At 37.3% G+C, this 16,500-nt stretch overlaps 1 protein-coding gene across 1 annotated transcript; it reads left to right on the top strand.

The window, feature by feature from the left end:
- Positions 1-6,270: 6,270 nt before the first annotated feature.
- On the top strand, positions 6,271-13,890 carry NPFFR2 (neuropeptide FF receptor 2). The gene is made up of 3 exons (XM_010839083.1): positions 6,271-6,595; positions 9,298-9,397; positions 12,585-13,890. Exons 1-3 carry the CDS (start codon positions 6,271-6,273, stop codon positions 13,417-13,419), a joined length of 1,260 nt encoding a protein of 419 aa, XP_010837385.1. The 3' UTR covers positions 13,420-13,890.
- The last annotated feature ends 2,610 nt before the right edge of the window (positions 13,891-16,500 follow it).

Here is a 16,500-nt window from a genome sequence, read left to right as displayed (position 1 = left end):
GCATTCTTTGGCATTGCCTTTCTTTGGGATTGGAATGAAAACTGACCTTTTCCAGTCCTGTGGCCACTGCTGAGTTTTCCAAATTTGCTGGCATATTGAGTGCAGCACTTTCACAGCATCATCTTTCAGGATGTGAAATAGCTCAACTGGAATTCCATCACCTCCACTAGCTTTGTTTGTAGTGATGCTTTCTAAGGCCCACTTGACTTCGCATTCCTGGATATCTGGCTCTAGGTGAGTGATCACACCATTGTGATTATCTGGGTCATGAAGATCTTTTTTGTGCAGTTCTTCTGTGTATTCTTGCCACCTCTTCTTAATATCTTCTGCTTCTGTTGGGTCCATACCATTTCTGTCCTTTATCGAGCCCATCTTTGCATAAAATGTTCCCTTGGTATCTTTGATTTTCTTGAAGAGATCTCTAGTCTTTCCCATTCTGTTGTTTTCCTCTATTTCTTTGCATTGATTGCTGAAGAAGGCTTTCTTATCTCTTCTTGCTATTCTTTGGAACTCTGCATTCAGATGCTTATATCTTTCCTTTTCTCCTTTGCTTTTTGCTTCTCTTCTTTTCACAGCTATTTGTAAGGCCTCCCCAGACAGCCATTTTGGTTTTCTGCATTTCTTTTCCATGGGGATGGTCTTGATCCCTGTCTCCTGTGCAATGTCATGAACCTCATTCCATAGTTCCTCAGGCACTCTATCTATCAGATCTAGTCCCTTAAATCTATTTCTCACTTCCACTGTATAATCATAAGGGATTTGATTTAGGTCATACCTGAATGGTCTAGTGGTTTTCCCTACTTTCTTCAATTTCAGTCTGAATTTGGCAATAAGGAGTTCATCATCTGAGCCACAGTCAGCTCCCGGTCTTGTTTTTGTTGACTGTATGGAGCTTCTCTGTCTTTGGCTGCAAAGAATATAATCAATCTGATTTTGGTGTTGACCATCTGATGATGTCCACGTGTAGAGTCTTCTCTTGTGTTGTTGGAAGGGGGTGTTTGTTATGACCAGTGCATTTTCTTGGCAAAACTCTATTAGACTTTGCCCTGCTTCATTCGGTATTCAAAGGCCAAATTTGCCTATTACTCTAGGTGTTTCTTGACTTCCTACTTTTGCATTCCAGTCCCCTATAATGAAAAGGACATCCTTTTGAGTGTAGTTCTAAAAGGTCTTGTAGGTCTTCACAGAACCGTTCAACTTCAGTTTCTTCAGCGTTACTAGTTGGGGCATAGACTTGGATGACTGTGATATTGAATGGTTTGCCTTGGAAATCAACAGAGATCATTCTGTCGTTTTTGAGATTGCATCCAAGTACTGCATTTCGAACTCTCTTGTTGACCATGATGGCTACTCCATTTCTTCTGAGGGACTTCATTAGACCTTAGATAATCCAAAATAGATAGAAGTAAATACCACCACCTTCCTGTCCTTAAGTCCTTGTACAAATACACGTAAATAAAAAGGAAAACATGAAGAATACAGTAAAATTAATAATAACAAGCATAATAATAGAGGCAATAGGGGACAGTCCAAAGAGAGAAGGATGACAAAAATGGAGAGGGCTTGCCATGGTCAGCTTTGGTGTGTCTCACAGTCTAAGTAAACAATGCTTGCTGACATTTGCCAACTTGGTCTATTTAATGAGTCTTTGATATAAGAATAAAGAATATGGACTCTTCTTTCAGATGGATAATTCTTTCTATAGTATGTGTAAACACTGTATTATAGTATATTTAAACCTAATAAATTAGAGTCTCTATGGATTCTTTCCTAATTGAAATTTGGGGGATACAACTATTTTGGGTAAAGTAACACCATTTATAGCCAGAAAGGCAGGAGACTTACAGGAGACTTGGGTTTGATCCCTGTGTCAGGAAGATCCCCTGGCATAGGAAATGGCAAAGCATCCAAGTATTCTTGCCTAGAGAGAACCATGGACAGAGGAGCCTGGCATGCTACAATCCATGGGGCCACAAAAGAGTCAAACATGAGTGAGCAACTAAACAACAACATATAACTTATTACTATTGTGAACTTATAAGAGGAACTTAAGCTATGTCAAGTGGTTTATTCTATACAAATGAATTCAGATAATAATATGGAAGCATTTTTCCCAGACTATAAAAAAATCTGGAAATAAGAAAAAAGTTGAGAAATATAAATAAGCAAAAAAAAAAAATATTATCCAACCATTCCATCTTCCAGAGTAATCTATCTACTGGCAGTGTTTTGGCAAGTACAATTCCAAGAAGGAAAAAATTTTAAATCATTTCTTCTCCTGACTTCTCTTCCTGAAGACCTAGATACTCTTCCTATAGACGAATCTGAATAAATACAATTTTTTAAATTAATTAGCCTCCAATTAAAATAAATAAATTTATATTTTTAAAAAATGAGTAAATTGTCATAACAGGATTGTAAATGGAACTCATGAAGTTTATCCTATTATTCCTATTTTTTCTCTCCAGAATTGAAGATGAATGAATGAAAAAGAAAGCTCACAACCAAGTATTGTATTCATCAGGTATTTTCCCATGTAGAAATAGAGAATATAAGACTAATTTTTGGTAAAATGGCTTATGTTTACAATTTATCTATTTAGCATGTATGTTCTAACTTGTAACATTTATACTTTCTGTTATTAAAAAGACATTACACATTTTCAGTGAAGCATTTTGAAACTACTGAATCATCAGTATGTGTAAATTTGCCTTCCTCAAACTGATGTACTCAAGTTTCTTACTCCTTATATTATTTCATCTAGAAACAAATATGGTTCACAGAGTATACTTTAAATAATTTTAGTTTTAAAGGTGTTCAACCAGGGGTACATTTTATTTAAAGCTTTTTAATCAACGGTATGGAACTTTTAAGTGCCCAGTAAGAAAGATGCCTGATACATGAATAGCAAAGAGCAGTTGCCCCTGATGTATTACATTGAGATAAATCAGGATCTGACTTTTCTCCACTTCACTATAGTAATTCTATGAGTGATGATGTTGTTCCCAAAGTCATATTATTGTAGGTTAATCTAATGGTCAAAGCTCTGACCTCATGTACAAAAATTCTATAATTGAATGTTAGGAGAAAATAACACTTAAAATGATGGACTCTTTAACTCTTTGCATTGCATTTTGCGTGCTATTTTGCAGTTAGCAAACCAATAATAGGATTAGTGAAATCCATATTGGCACCCAAAACAAAATATGATTTTAGTTTATAAAAAATCTACTGGGTGACTTTCCTGGTTGAGAATATGCCTTGCAATGCTGGGGACGTGGGTTTGATCCCTGGTTGGTTGAGAACTAAGATCCCACAAGCTTTAGAACAACTAAATCCACACATCACAACTAGAGAGTCCATGAGCAGCAACTAAATATCCTTCCCGCCACAACTAAGACCAGAGCTATCCAAATTAAAAGAAAAAAAATCGATTGGAATAAGAGGAAAAGAGACTCTTCTGTCTTGAAAGACTGACATGGAGTGTAATATAATACACTGGAAGATTCTGTATTAATCCTCCTAACCCTCTAATCTCAACAGATACATCATGGATGCATATCTGCTTCGGACACACGTGGTTGCTTTCAGCCTGGTTATAAGAAAAAAGAATGTGTAAATATAAAGCATTATATCTTACGATATATTCTACCCATATGTTTGCCAGCTCTAACTGAATCCACAGAAAAATGTTTTTTATTAGTAACTCTTACCTTCCTACATTTTTCTCCTGTCTTTCTCATTTGTATTTAAAGTGCTTCCTTGCCTTAGGTACAAATATCTTTAAATATTTGCGTGAAAGCTTTTCTTTTGGAAACTTTAAAATGATTTTTGTCAAGCTGGTAGGTTTTCTCAGTGCGTCTCTGGACCCCAAAGACTTTCTCAGCTTGAATTTGTATAGCAGCCTACAGTTGGTTCTACTCAAATTCCTTTCTTTTTCTCTTCTCCAAGCCCTCACCCGATCCCATGCTCACTTTGCTTTTCACTTCCAGTTTTTATCTAACTTTAGGAATATGAAGTACAGAAAAGCAAAGACGAATTTTAAAAATTTGAGGAAAGGGAAGAAATTAAATGGCAAAATAATGGGAGCTGTTGGAGAAAAATGATCCTCACTGAGTTATTTTTTATTAGTAAAAAACTTGTTTACCCTTCCCTGTACCTAAAATACAAAAACTATCCAAAGTCAAGTATCAGAAGTAAGTAACACATATATTAATCTTATATAGCACTGACAAAAATAGACATGCTCCCCTAATATGATGTAAATGTGTACTTGGTAAAAGACTAAAAAATGCTAAATGATAATGAGGTCATTAAATGGTTCAGTCTCTGCAAACTAGGGTCTGATTATCTACCTGTAAAGACATTTGGATTTACCCTCAACAATTCAACTACTAAAAACACAAATATGGGAGCTCCATAGTACATGTCCACTATCAAGTTGATTTTCATTTAAGGACACATATAACATTCTATCCAATTTACAAGGCACGCAGAAAAGAGTTAACAAGTAGGCCCGAGTGTGCTATCTTTAGAAGGGCCCAGTTTGCAAGCTGGATTAGAGTCTGGGAATTTAAATAAATTCTAAACAGCTCCCTATCTTGATACAAGCTTTCCTTAAATGGCAGAGTGGCTCACAGTGCCTAGTTTGTTTATACAATCACAAAGTTCATGCTGCACATTGAATTTCCATCTGGGAGCCTAGAATTTAGACACATACTAAAAAGAAGTTGCCCATCTGATCTCTCTCTAAAAACCTTGGAATGGAGTAACAAGCCTTCCTCCTAGACAACATTTAACACTTGTTGTGAAACTTGTCACTGAAAGAATTAAGCATGTCCTGTGAGACTCCACTGGGCTAGGACTCTTGGAACCCTGTGCCTGGTTTCCTGCAGATTTTACTCCATGTGTAAAGCTGATTTTGCTTGGGATCACTTTGCTATACTAAAACTAGCTGTGAATACACTATACGCTGGTCTTCCCAGGTGGCTCAGTGGTAAAGAATCCACCTGCAATGCAGGAAATGCAGGTTCGATCCCTGGGTTTGGAAGATCCCCTGGTATAGGAAATGGCAGCCTCACTCCAGTATTCTTGCCTGGAAAATCCCATGGACAGAGGGAGCCTGGCAGGCTACAGTCTATAGACTCGCAAAAAGTCAGACACCACTGAGTGACTTAGCACACACACACAGTGTGCTGAGTCCTGTGAGTCTTTCTAATAAACCACCAAACTTGGGAGTGTTACCAGGGACCTCTGACACCCATTGATTTTTGTCTTTCTTAAGATATATAGATTTTAAATAAATATTTATTGCATAAATACTATGTGAATTGAATTATGCTATGTGAAACCAAGATAAGTAACCCAGGCCTATTTTAAGAAATTCAGTTTTGTGGCTATGTCTACATACAGAACTATATAAAAAGAATAGCCAATTAACTGAGTCAAAGCAGAATAAGGAAAATACAGTAAGCTCTTTTCAATGCAACTTTTGAGATGTATACATTTCATCTCATTCAAATATCAGGAAAGCTCAAGGCATGTTAGTTAGAACAAGTAGATTTTGACAGGTTATGATATTTGAAGGCAAAAGAAAGAGGAATTTTGCAGGATTTCCCTTGAAATTTTGCAAGTGGATAGAAAGTATGGTAAATAAATGAATAATATAGAATATATCAAGGAAAATGACATAATAATAATTTTTACTTGTAGCACAAAGTGGAATTTTCAAATGCTCTTGATTAGAATCCTAATAATTTGAATGTCTGATTTATAACTCATTTCTATTATTGGAGTGTGTAACCATTCCCTTTCTGCAGGGGATCTTCCTGACCCAGAGATCAAACCTGGGTTTCCAGCATTGCAGGCAGATTCTTTACCATCTGAACCACCACGGAAGCCCTTTTAAGCAAAACTTATGGGTCACTGTGTGTGTGTGTGTGTGTGTGTGTGTGTGTATTTGCTCAGTTGTGTCTGATTCCTTGCAACCCCATGGACTGCCGCCCACCAGTCTAGAATACTAGAGTGGGTTGCTGTTTCCTTCTCCAGAAGATCTTCTTGACCCAAGGATCAAACCCACATCTCCTGCATCTTCTGTATTGGTAGGTGGATTCTTTACCACTGAGCCATCAGAGAAGCCCAGGGGTCCTTAGAGAAAATCCATCAAAATTCCATGGAATTTTAAAAGCATCTTTCTAAAGCTCTCTTAAGCTTATATTCTCTTGATTTTTAATCATGTTTTTCTTTTCTGCCTCTTTGTTCAGGTCCATCATGAGTGATGAATGGGATTCAAACTCTACAGAAAACTGGCATTACATTTGGAATAATGCCACAACACATGATCTGTACTCAGATATCAATATCACCTATGTGAACTACTATCTTCACCAGCCTCAAGTGGCAGCGATTTTCATTATTTCCTACTTTTTGATCTTCTTCCTATGCATGGTGGGAAATACAGTGGTTTGCTTCATTGTAATGAGGAACAAACATATGCACACAGTCACTAATCTCTTCATCTTGAACCTGGCCATAAGTGATCTACTAGTTGGTATATTCTGTATGCCTATCACACTGCTGGACAATATTATAGCAGGTATGTTGATCCACTCCAGTATTCTTGCCTGGAAAATCCCATGGATGGAGGAGCCTGGTGGGCTACAGTCTATGGGGTCACAAACAGCTGGAAACGACTGAGTGACTTCACTTATGTTGATTTGTGTACAGCTCAAAGATAATATAAAAAAGTATTTGTCCCATATCCCTGCAGCTATGGTACGGTCATCCATTCATTTCAAATATTTATGGAGTTCCAAGAACTTCTCCAAGTAGCTGTCCTCATGAGGCCTACATTATAAAGGAGGATAAAAAACAACAAACTAAAAAGCTATATAAACAGTCAGAGAATAAAAAAAAATATGGGGAAAAGTAAAGCAAGTGACAGAGATGAGATGTGGAGGCTGATTTTTATAGAGTTCACTGACAGTCATCTGTGAATAATGACACTTCTTACTGAAGATTTTGAATTTCTTTGACAGCTCTGAGCACATATAGTATGGTAGGAATGTTATTGAGACTATTATGGATCATAAAGCTCAAAGAACTGCTAAGTGTGGTTTCCATTAATACCAGGTCTTTGATATAATGTAAATAAATATTTAAACCCTCTTGGGGTTAGCTGGGCTTCCCTGGTGGTTGGGAGATTTCCAACAGTTTTTGATGGAAGGCAAGCAGCAGGACCAATGATATGTCACAAAGTGGTAGTTTCATTCATGGAGTAGTAATTCACATGTGCAGCATAAACAATGGTTCGGGTGCTACCCTAGAGGACTTCCGGGTCCGTATTACCACTTCCTAACACAACTTTATGTCCCTCCCTTGTGGCTCAGCTGGTAAAGAATCCACCTGTAATCAATCCCTGGGTTGGGAAGATTCCCCTGGAGGATGACATGCCCACCCACTCTAGTTTTCTTGTCTGGAAAATCCCCATGGACAGAAGAGCCTGGCAGGCTGCAGTCCATGGGGTCACAAACAGTTGGACACAACTGAGCGACCAAGCACAAAACATCACATTATACACCCCAGAAGTATAGGAATGGTGTATCTACGGCTCCTGGTAGAGTTTTGGTACATAGTACCTGATTAATAAATATTTGTTGTATAAACTAATGAATAGCACTCAAGATACTCGTATTCCAAATCTGTATAAGAAAATATAAAAAGTATTTAGATCAAACAAGCCATATCATGGGGCTACTGTGGTGGCTCAGGAGTAAAGAATTTGCCTGCAGTGCAGGAGATGCAGAGATGTGGGTTCAATCCCCGGGTCAGAAAGATTCCCTGAAGGAGAAAATGGCAACCCACTCCAGTAATCTTGCCCAGAAAGTAAACTGATGTTGAATGCCACAAAAGGGGAAAGAACTGTGGTGTGGTTTGTTGTTACTGCTGTTTAGTCAGACACGACTGAGTGACTAAACAATAATAACAAAAGTCATATCACAGTTCTTTTCCATTATGGCATTCAACATAGGTTTACTGAAAAATGGAGATTTAAGAATTTATTTCTGTTTCTTTCCTTTCTCTGAAGTGGGAGTCAGGGAATGTTTGAGTGGCTATTCTATCATAATATACTACATAAATTCTGTGTTTCCATGATGCTTGTCATTTAAAAGCAATATTTATTAATGATGTACATTTAAAAAAATGATGTACATTTTTAAGATGTGCTAGACAAAAAGAGTTGATAAAAATTGTTGTCTCAATAAACTTAAGAAATGATCTCAATATGTCTCCCATAAATATCTATAATTAAATTACTAGTTAAGTTTTTTCATATACAGTATCCTTCCCTACCCCTGATTCCTATTCCCAGGAGGCAGCCACATTCAGCATTTTTGCATTTATTTTTGGTAATTACTATAATATTTCTGAATAACATGTTTTTATTCTAGTATATTATCCAACTGCAGAAGATGCAATTTAGTTCTCATTATCCTCTTCTACCCCAAGAGATAGTTTCCCTCACCAAACTCCACTGAACTGACAGCACTAGGGCAAAAGAATGTAAATCCATAGAAACTGTCTGAATGTGAAATTGGAAAAACAACATGACTGGTTGAAATTTGGTATAAATACCAACAGACACATTTATACAGAGCCACAAATATACATTCATTTTTCACCTCCCTCATTCTCTCAATATGAGCACATCATTGTTTTTTGTTAAATCAATATTTAGGGTATGCATTACTATTATTATATGTACCTTACTCCTGCTGAACCATGTAGAGTACTATGATAGCAACCTTTTCTCTTATAAAATGTTTTTGTTTTCCTGGATTTAATAAGGGCATAATCTTTTGATTTGTTTAATGTTTTGAGTATAGCTATCAATAATGTTTTCTCAGATTTTCTTCCAGGAGAGTTAAGTTTCTTGCCAATACCTTCAAACATATAAAGTACATATATGTGTTTTTAACACATCAAAAAGATGTAAATGAGGTGAATAATAAAGCTTCCAAGCTTGTTGTGGGGATTAGATATGTTAATAGATGCAAAATATTTATTAGAGCATATAGAATGTTGAAACTACTGTATAAGCTTTGACATTATTAATATACTGAAAAACAAAGCTCTGAATATATTAATGAAAATAATGGGAAACGTTGATTGTTCCCTGGATCTTTTAGGAAACAGTTACATACATCTAATTTCATGTCTTTCTCTTCAAAATTTCAGTGAAATTAAAATATACATGTATGATCTCTCTGAAGACTAACTGTTCCATTTCCCTTTCAGGATGGCCTTTTGGAAGTACAATGTGCAAGATCAGTGGCTTGGTTCAGGGAATATCCGTTGCGGCTTCTGTCTTTACTTTAGTTGCAATAGCAGTGGATAGGTAGGTCAACCCCAAACTCTGAATCCAGAAAATTGAGCATGTCTGCAACTATTCTACCTAACCAGTGAAAAATGTGTCATCTACTACATTTGGGCATATCTGTTTAAAATTGTATTCATAATATATCCTTTTATATATATATATATGTAGTATATAATATATATACATATGCATAGTATGTATCTGTGTGTATATATATTTGTGCATTATATATACATAAATTGTATCCACAGTATGTATCCCTTTATATATATATATATAGAGAGAGAGAGAGAGGGAGATAGGGGTGTATGCATGTGCATGCTCAGTCACTCAGTCATTTCTGATTCTTTGTGACCACATGGACTGTGGCCTGCCAAGTTCCTCTGTCCATGGAATTTTCTAGGCAAGAATACTGGAGTGGGTTGCCATTTCCTACTCCAGGGGATCTTCCTGAGCCAGGGATCAAACCCATGCCTCCTGCATTTGCAGGAGCATTCTTTACCACTGCACCACCTGAGAAACCACACACACACACACACACACACACACACACACACACTAAGAGTTCGGTAATAAAATAAAACTAGTAAAGTTTTCATATTTTAAAATTAAATAATTAGAGATGATTCATGTCCTAGTTTGGCCTGCTATAACAAGGTATAATACGTTATTTGATGAATGAATAAATGAAAAAATAATACTTGAAGTTTCCATAATTGTTTTACAAGAGGAGCAAAAATACCTAGAACAGCACCTATGAAGTTATCTGTAATTTAAGGGTGAGTAAATGGGAGAATTCACTGATTAGAAGACTAGATGAACACTTGGAGGTTAAGACACAAGACCTATCACTTCATGGAAAATAGATGGGAACAAAGTAGAAACAGTGGCAGATTTTATTTTCTTGGATTCCAAAATCACTGTGGATGGTGACCACAGCCACGAAATGAAATGATGCTTGCTTCTTGGAAGTTACAAGGGAAGCCTCGTGACAAACCTATACAGTGTATTACAAAGCAGAGACATCACTTTGTGGACAAAACTCATATAGTCCAACCTATGGTTTTTCCAGTAGTCCTCTAAGGATGTGAGAGTTGGACCATGAAGAAGGCTGAGAGCCAAAGAATTGATGCTTTTGAACTGTGCTGCTGGAGAAGACTCTTGAGAGTTCCTTGGACTGCAAAGAGATCAAACCAGTCAATCCTAAAGGAAATCAACCGTGAATATTCATTGGAAGGACTGATGCTGAAGCTGAAACTACAATTGATGTGAAGAACCAACTCATTGGAAAACACTCTGATGCTGGGAAAGATTGAGGGCAGGAGGAGAAGTGGGTGACAGAGAATTAGATGGTTGGAGAGCTTCACCGACTCAATGGAGATGAAATTGAACAAACTCTGGGAGATAGTGGAGAGACAGAGAAGCCTAGCGTGGTGCAGTCCATGGGGTTGCAAAGAGCTGAACACAACTTAGCAACTGAGCAACAACAAAAACAAGACTTTACATATGCTTTGAAGGAGTTGTAAAGAAAGACAACAGAGTAGTAAAAGCTCAAGCTAACTAGTCGTTATATAAAGATATTAGATAAATTAGTTTGGGTTGCTTCTAAGCCATTTAAAAACTCTGTTTTCTTACCTGCAGATCTGGAAAACAGTAAGTTTCATAACATTTCAGTTTTATAGAGTCATCAAAAAAATCCTAGAAAATTCAATAGATGATAATACTTTGAAAAATGTGTTATGCAGTTGCATAGTTGTATGGTTATCTTATACTGCAGAAGGAAATGGCAACCCAGTCCAGTATTCTTGCCTGGAAAATTCCATGGAAAGAGGAGCCTGGCAGGCTACAGTTCATGAGGTCACAAAGAGTCAGACATGACTGAATGACTGAGCACATGGTTATCTTATAATGAACATAATGAACATCAATAATAACATTAAGAATCACAATGACAAAAATTAACAGCAGTAAAATGAACCAGTGTTACTCTTCATATTGATGTTGAATTTTCATGCTCCTTAGAAGATATGGAACACCAGGAAGGTGTATAAACAGAACTCATAATTGGCAACTCTCAGAGTCTTACAGCTCTGAAAAAAACCACCAAGACACTTGGTGGCTCAAAACAGCAGTGTTCAGTACTTCCCACAACTCTGTAGATTGGCTGGGTGTGGTTCTCCTACTCTATGTCTTATAGCTGAAATTGCTCATGCTTCCACTTATACCATGCTTGCTAATGTTCAACTAACTGGCCAAAGCAAATTGCATGTCCAAGCACACAGATCATATGTGAGGGGACCACAGAAGGGCATGAAGGAAAGTATAAGAATATGGGCTCTGCAGCCAAACCACATGTGCAACAATCATGTGTGATTATGGGCAAGAATTTTTACCCTTTCTAAGACTTTTCCCCATAAAAGGCTTAAAGATACAATCCATGCAAACCAATGAAAAGGACCTTAGAACAGAATATTAAATGTTCAATATGGGCTGCTTAACACTAACATTTTTATTATAACTTTAAAATTTTTATTGGAGTAGAGTTGATTTACAATGTTGTATTAATTTCTGCTATACAGAAAAGTGAATCAGTTGTAAATACATATGCATACATCCGTGCTTTTTTTCTAAAGGTTTATTGTATTTATTTATTTAATTTACTTTTTGGCTGTGCTGGGTCTTCGTTGCTGTGCATAGGCTTTTCTCTAACTGCAGCAAGTGGGGCTACTCTCCATTGTGATGCACAGGCTTCTTGTTGCAGCAGCTTCTCTTGTTACGGAGCACAGGATCTAGGTGCGCAGGTTTCAGTAGCTGCAGCACATGGGCTCTGTAATTGTGGTTCACAGGCTCTAGACGCTGGCTCAGTAGTTGTGATGCATCAACTCAGCCACTCTGCGGCATGTGAGATCCTCCCAGACCAGGGATCAAACCAGCATCCCTTGCACTGCAAGACGGATTCCTAATCGCTGGACCACCAGGGAAGCCTGAGTACTTTTACTATTAATAGTGTCTGATATACTCCACTTATTCGTATTTTGAGTTGAAATTAATCTCGTATAATAATTACAGAAAATGCGTCTCTCCTAATTCTAACTTTCTACGTTTTAGGGAGAACGTGGATGAAGACTGCAGTTACTGAAATTTAATTAATGACTCAGCCAGAAGTTATGAGCAGTCCTTCACTGATATTTGCCTTTCGTTACAGGTTCCGGTGTGTCATCTACCCTTTTAAACCAAAGCTCACTATCAAGACGGCATTTGTCATCATTATGATTATCTGGGTCCTGGCCATTGCCATCATGTCCCCATCTGCAGTAATGTTACATGTACAGGAAGAAAAAAATTACCGAGTGAGATTCAACTCCCAGGATAAAACCAGCCCAGTCTACTGGTGCCGGGAAGACTGGCCAAGTCAGGAAATGAGGAGGATTTATACCACAGTGCTGTTTGCCAATATCTACCTGGCTCCCCTGTCCCTCATTGTCATCATGTATGGAAGGATTGGAATTTCACTGTTCAAGAGGAAAGTGCCCCACACAGGCAAACAGAACCGGGAGCAGTGGCACGTGGTATCCAAGAAGAAGCAGAAGATCATTAAGATGCTCCTGACCGTGGCTCTGCTTTTCATTCTCTCCTGGTTGCCCCTGTGGACCCTGATGATGCTCTCAGATTATGTTGACCTGTCTCCAAATGAACTGCAGGTCATCAATATCTACATCTACCCTTTTGCACACTGGCTGGCCTTCTGCAACAGCAGCGTCAACCCCATCATTTATGGTTTCTTCAATGAAAATTTTCGTCGTGGTTTCCAAGATGCTTTTCACCTCCAGCTCTGCCAAAAAAGAGCAAAGTCCAAGGAAGTCTACACTCTGAGAGCTAAAAACACTGTGGTCATCAACACATCTCATCTGTCAGCACAGGAATCAACAGTTAAAAACCCACACGAGGAAACTGTGCTTTGTAGGATAAGTGCTGAAAAGCCCTTACAGGAATTAATGATGGAAGAATTAGGAGAAATTACCAGTAGCAATGAGATGTAAAAAGAGCTGGTGTGATGATTTTAACTCTGCTGTGTGATATATATTGAAATATTGTTGATGTCTATGGCTTCGTTCTTCAGTTCTTTCTATGAATGTTAGAAACCCTCTCTGAAAAAAAGTCAACAAAATGAACCTCCTGTTTGTAATCAACCTTATTGTATTTAAAATATATACAGAAACATACACAAATTGGCATGGATAAATCTATTTTCTAGGACTAGTTTTCAAAGCCTCATCTTTTCCAACTTTGCTGTGTATATATATGCAACACACATACACACACATTTTCATCAAATGGTGATAAATGGGCAGTTCTTTGCATGAGAGCATGTTTTGCAAACTCTCCTTTTGCTTTTGAATTGGAAATTTCAGACTACAGAACTATTTATCTGTGTGTGCTTTTAAAATGTACTCAGCTTTCTTAGAATAAGAACTGCAATAGCAAATAAAGGGACACTGTATTTCTTTGTATTTAAAGGCTGACTTTTTTCCTTTTAAAAAGTACAAAGTTGGTAACAATTGCTCCAAATGAGTTATTGTTGAGTTTTAATACTTCCATAAATGAATTTAAGCCCTAGCTGAACCCACGTTTCTTGTAGAGATGATTCAGGATCCCAAGTTGACCTCCTTTCTAATAGAATCCCTGACATAAAAAAGTCAATCTTGTAATAAAGCAGCAGTTGTCAGAGGAAAGCAGCTCTCTTTTGAAGGGCTTGATCAGAGATGTTCAACAGTCATCGTAAGACTCCCAGAAACTTTGAACTGATTATTCCAGATTTCCTACTGGGCAGGACATTTAAATCTGGAAGTCCTACTGGATTAGCAAATTAATACTGCTACTAAGAGAATGGTGAACCCCTGGATTCTGCCTGGTTAGGATTATGTAGTGACAATAGTCATAAATGCTGGCTTTTATTCTGGGGTGGGATAGACCCTAGAAAATTGGGAATTATAAAATAACAAACAGTTTTGCAAATAAAAATAAATGTCTGGGCTTGGACCTATCACGTTTTCTCAGGCTGTAATGTGGTTTAAGGTAAAAGCTTTCCAACACTATAGGCCTTTGAGAAAATGATTGTTTTAGTTGGGTTTATGCTATATAATATTTAAATCCGTATGTGTTACATATTTCCAAAACCTTTTTTGAATTTCATTATTTCTTCTATATCATGTCATCTATGTGTTATGAAGAACTTATTTGGGACTTCCTTAATAACCACTTTTGTGATTATAAAATAATAAAATTTACATTACGAAATATCAAAACAGATATTATCAAAATAACACCTGTTACTAGTGGAATTTTCATGAAAAACAGAATGGTGCAAAAATTGCATGTAATTCCTCTTCAAAGGAGAAATAAAACAGTGAAAACACTATGTAGATCAGCATCCTGTATGTACATCTTTGCCAAGAGTGATTATTCAGGAATGATTATTTTGCCATTGTCTACCTTACAATATCATTAATACATATTAAATTTCTACAATTGTGCTACTTTAATGGTGAAAAATCATTTAAACTTGTGGTTTTGATTACTAGTGTGGCTGAATATTATTTCATGTTTCTTATTGATTTGTATTTATTCCTCTTCCCATTCACTGGCCATTTTCCCATTGTAGTTTTGTTGTTGTCTTTTATCTATTACTATGTACTTTGGGGGGCTTCCCTTGTAGCTCAGTTTGTAAAGAATCTGCCACCTGCATTTGATCCCTGGGTCGGGAAGATCCCCTGGAGAAGGAAATGGCAACCCACTCCAGTATTCTTGGCTGGAGAATCCATGAACAGAGTAGCCTGGCGGGCTACAGTCCATGGGGTTGCAAGAGTTGGACACAACTTAGCGACTAAACCACCACCGTGCACTTTTTGTATCAACCATCAATAACAGGCAGAATTGGTCTTTAAAAAAAAAAAACAAAACATAAAAATGGTGTCTTTTCTCTGCTTAAAAGCCATTAATCATTTCTTTTCAAATTAGGGGAAAGATAACAACAACAACAAACTCCTTATCAGGACTTACACACCTTTAGTTTTTCTGCCCCCTGTCCACCCCTTAATCTTGTCTCATATCCTACACACATCATTCACACTACTTATCTAGTTACCTAGTGGTAACCATTCTTACTGTCATTTGGGGGCATATTTACATGCTTTCTTTAATAAAGTAATGATTCTGGGACATGTACTTTATAACTTCTTATTCATTTAGTATATCAAGAACACATGTCCATGTTGTTTAATATTCTTCAAATATCCATTCCTTAATTTACTAAGTTTCCTTTCTGAGGATGAAAATATAAGCTATTTCCTAAATCTATAAAATGATGCAGTTATGTGTACCTTGTATAATACTGGGCATATTTATAGTTATCTTAGAATAGACATATAAAAACACAACTGCATGTCCAAATGCAGGTACATTTGATAATGTTTAAATACACATTGTCAAATATTTCTTAAATAGGTTTTAATATTTCATACTTCCCTTAGTGGTGTAACTGAGCTATCCGTAAAGCCTATCCCACTCCAGTATTCTTGGGCTTCCTTGTGGCTCAGCTGGTAAAGAATCTGCCTGTAATTATTTTGCAGACCTGAGTTTGATCTCTGGGTTGGGAAGATCCCGTGGAGAGGGGAAAGGCTACCCACTCCAGTATTCTGGCCTGGAAAATTCCATGGACTGTACAGTTCATGGGGTCACAGAGTTGAACATGACTGAGTGACTTTCACTTTCACTTTAGTGGTGTAACAGGGTTTGCTCACTCACACACTTATAATATAGCATATTCCATAGAACATGGACTTCCCTGGTGGCTCAGACAGTAAAGCGTCTGTCTACCATGCTGGAGACCTGGGTTCGATCGCTGGGTCAGGAAGATCCCCTGGAAAAGGAAATGGCAATCCGCTCCAGTACTATTGCCTGGAAAATCCATGGACAGAGGAGCCTGGTAGGCTACAGTCCATGGGGTCGCAAAGAGTCGGACACGACTGAGCGACTTCACTTCACTTCATCTTTACTTCATAGAACAAAATTGTCTTGTCAGTTTGGTCAGAGAGAACTTGTATACTTATGTTTGTTTCATT

Source organism: Bison bison, unplaced genomic scaffold (genome assembly GCF_000754665.1).
Source record: "Bison bison bison isolate TAMUID 2011002044 unplaced genomic scaffold, Bison_UMD1.0 scf7180017864110, whole genome shotgun sequence".
NCBI classification, from domain to species: Eukaryota; Metazoa; Chordata; class Mammalia; order Artiodactyla; family Bovidae; genus Bison; species Bison bison.
Note: the sequence above shows the minus strand (reverse complement) of the source record. Positions and strands in the feature narration are given on the sequence as shown.

Coding starts and splice junctions, on each gene's coding strand:
- NPFFR2 (XM_010839083.1), top strand. CDS start 6,271: ATGAGTGATGAATGGGATTCAAACTCTACAGAAAACTGGCATTACATT. Junction 6,596..9,297: donor GCTGGACAATATTATAGCAG/GTATGTTGATCC, acceptor TTTCCCTTTCAG/GATGGCCTTTTGGAAGTACA. Junction 9,398..12,584: donor GTTGCAATAGCAGTGGATAG/GTAGGTCAACCC, acceptor CTTTCGTTACAG/GTTCCGGTGTGTCATCTACC.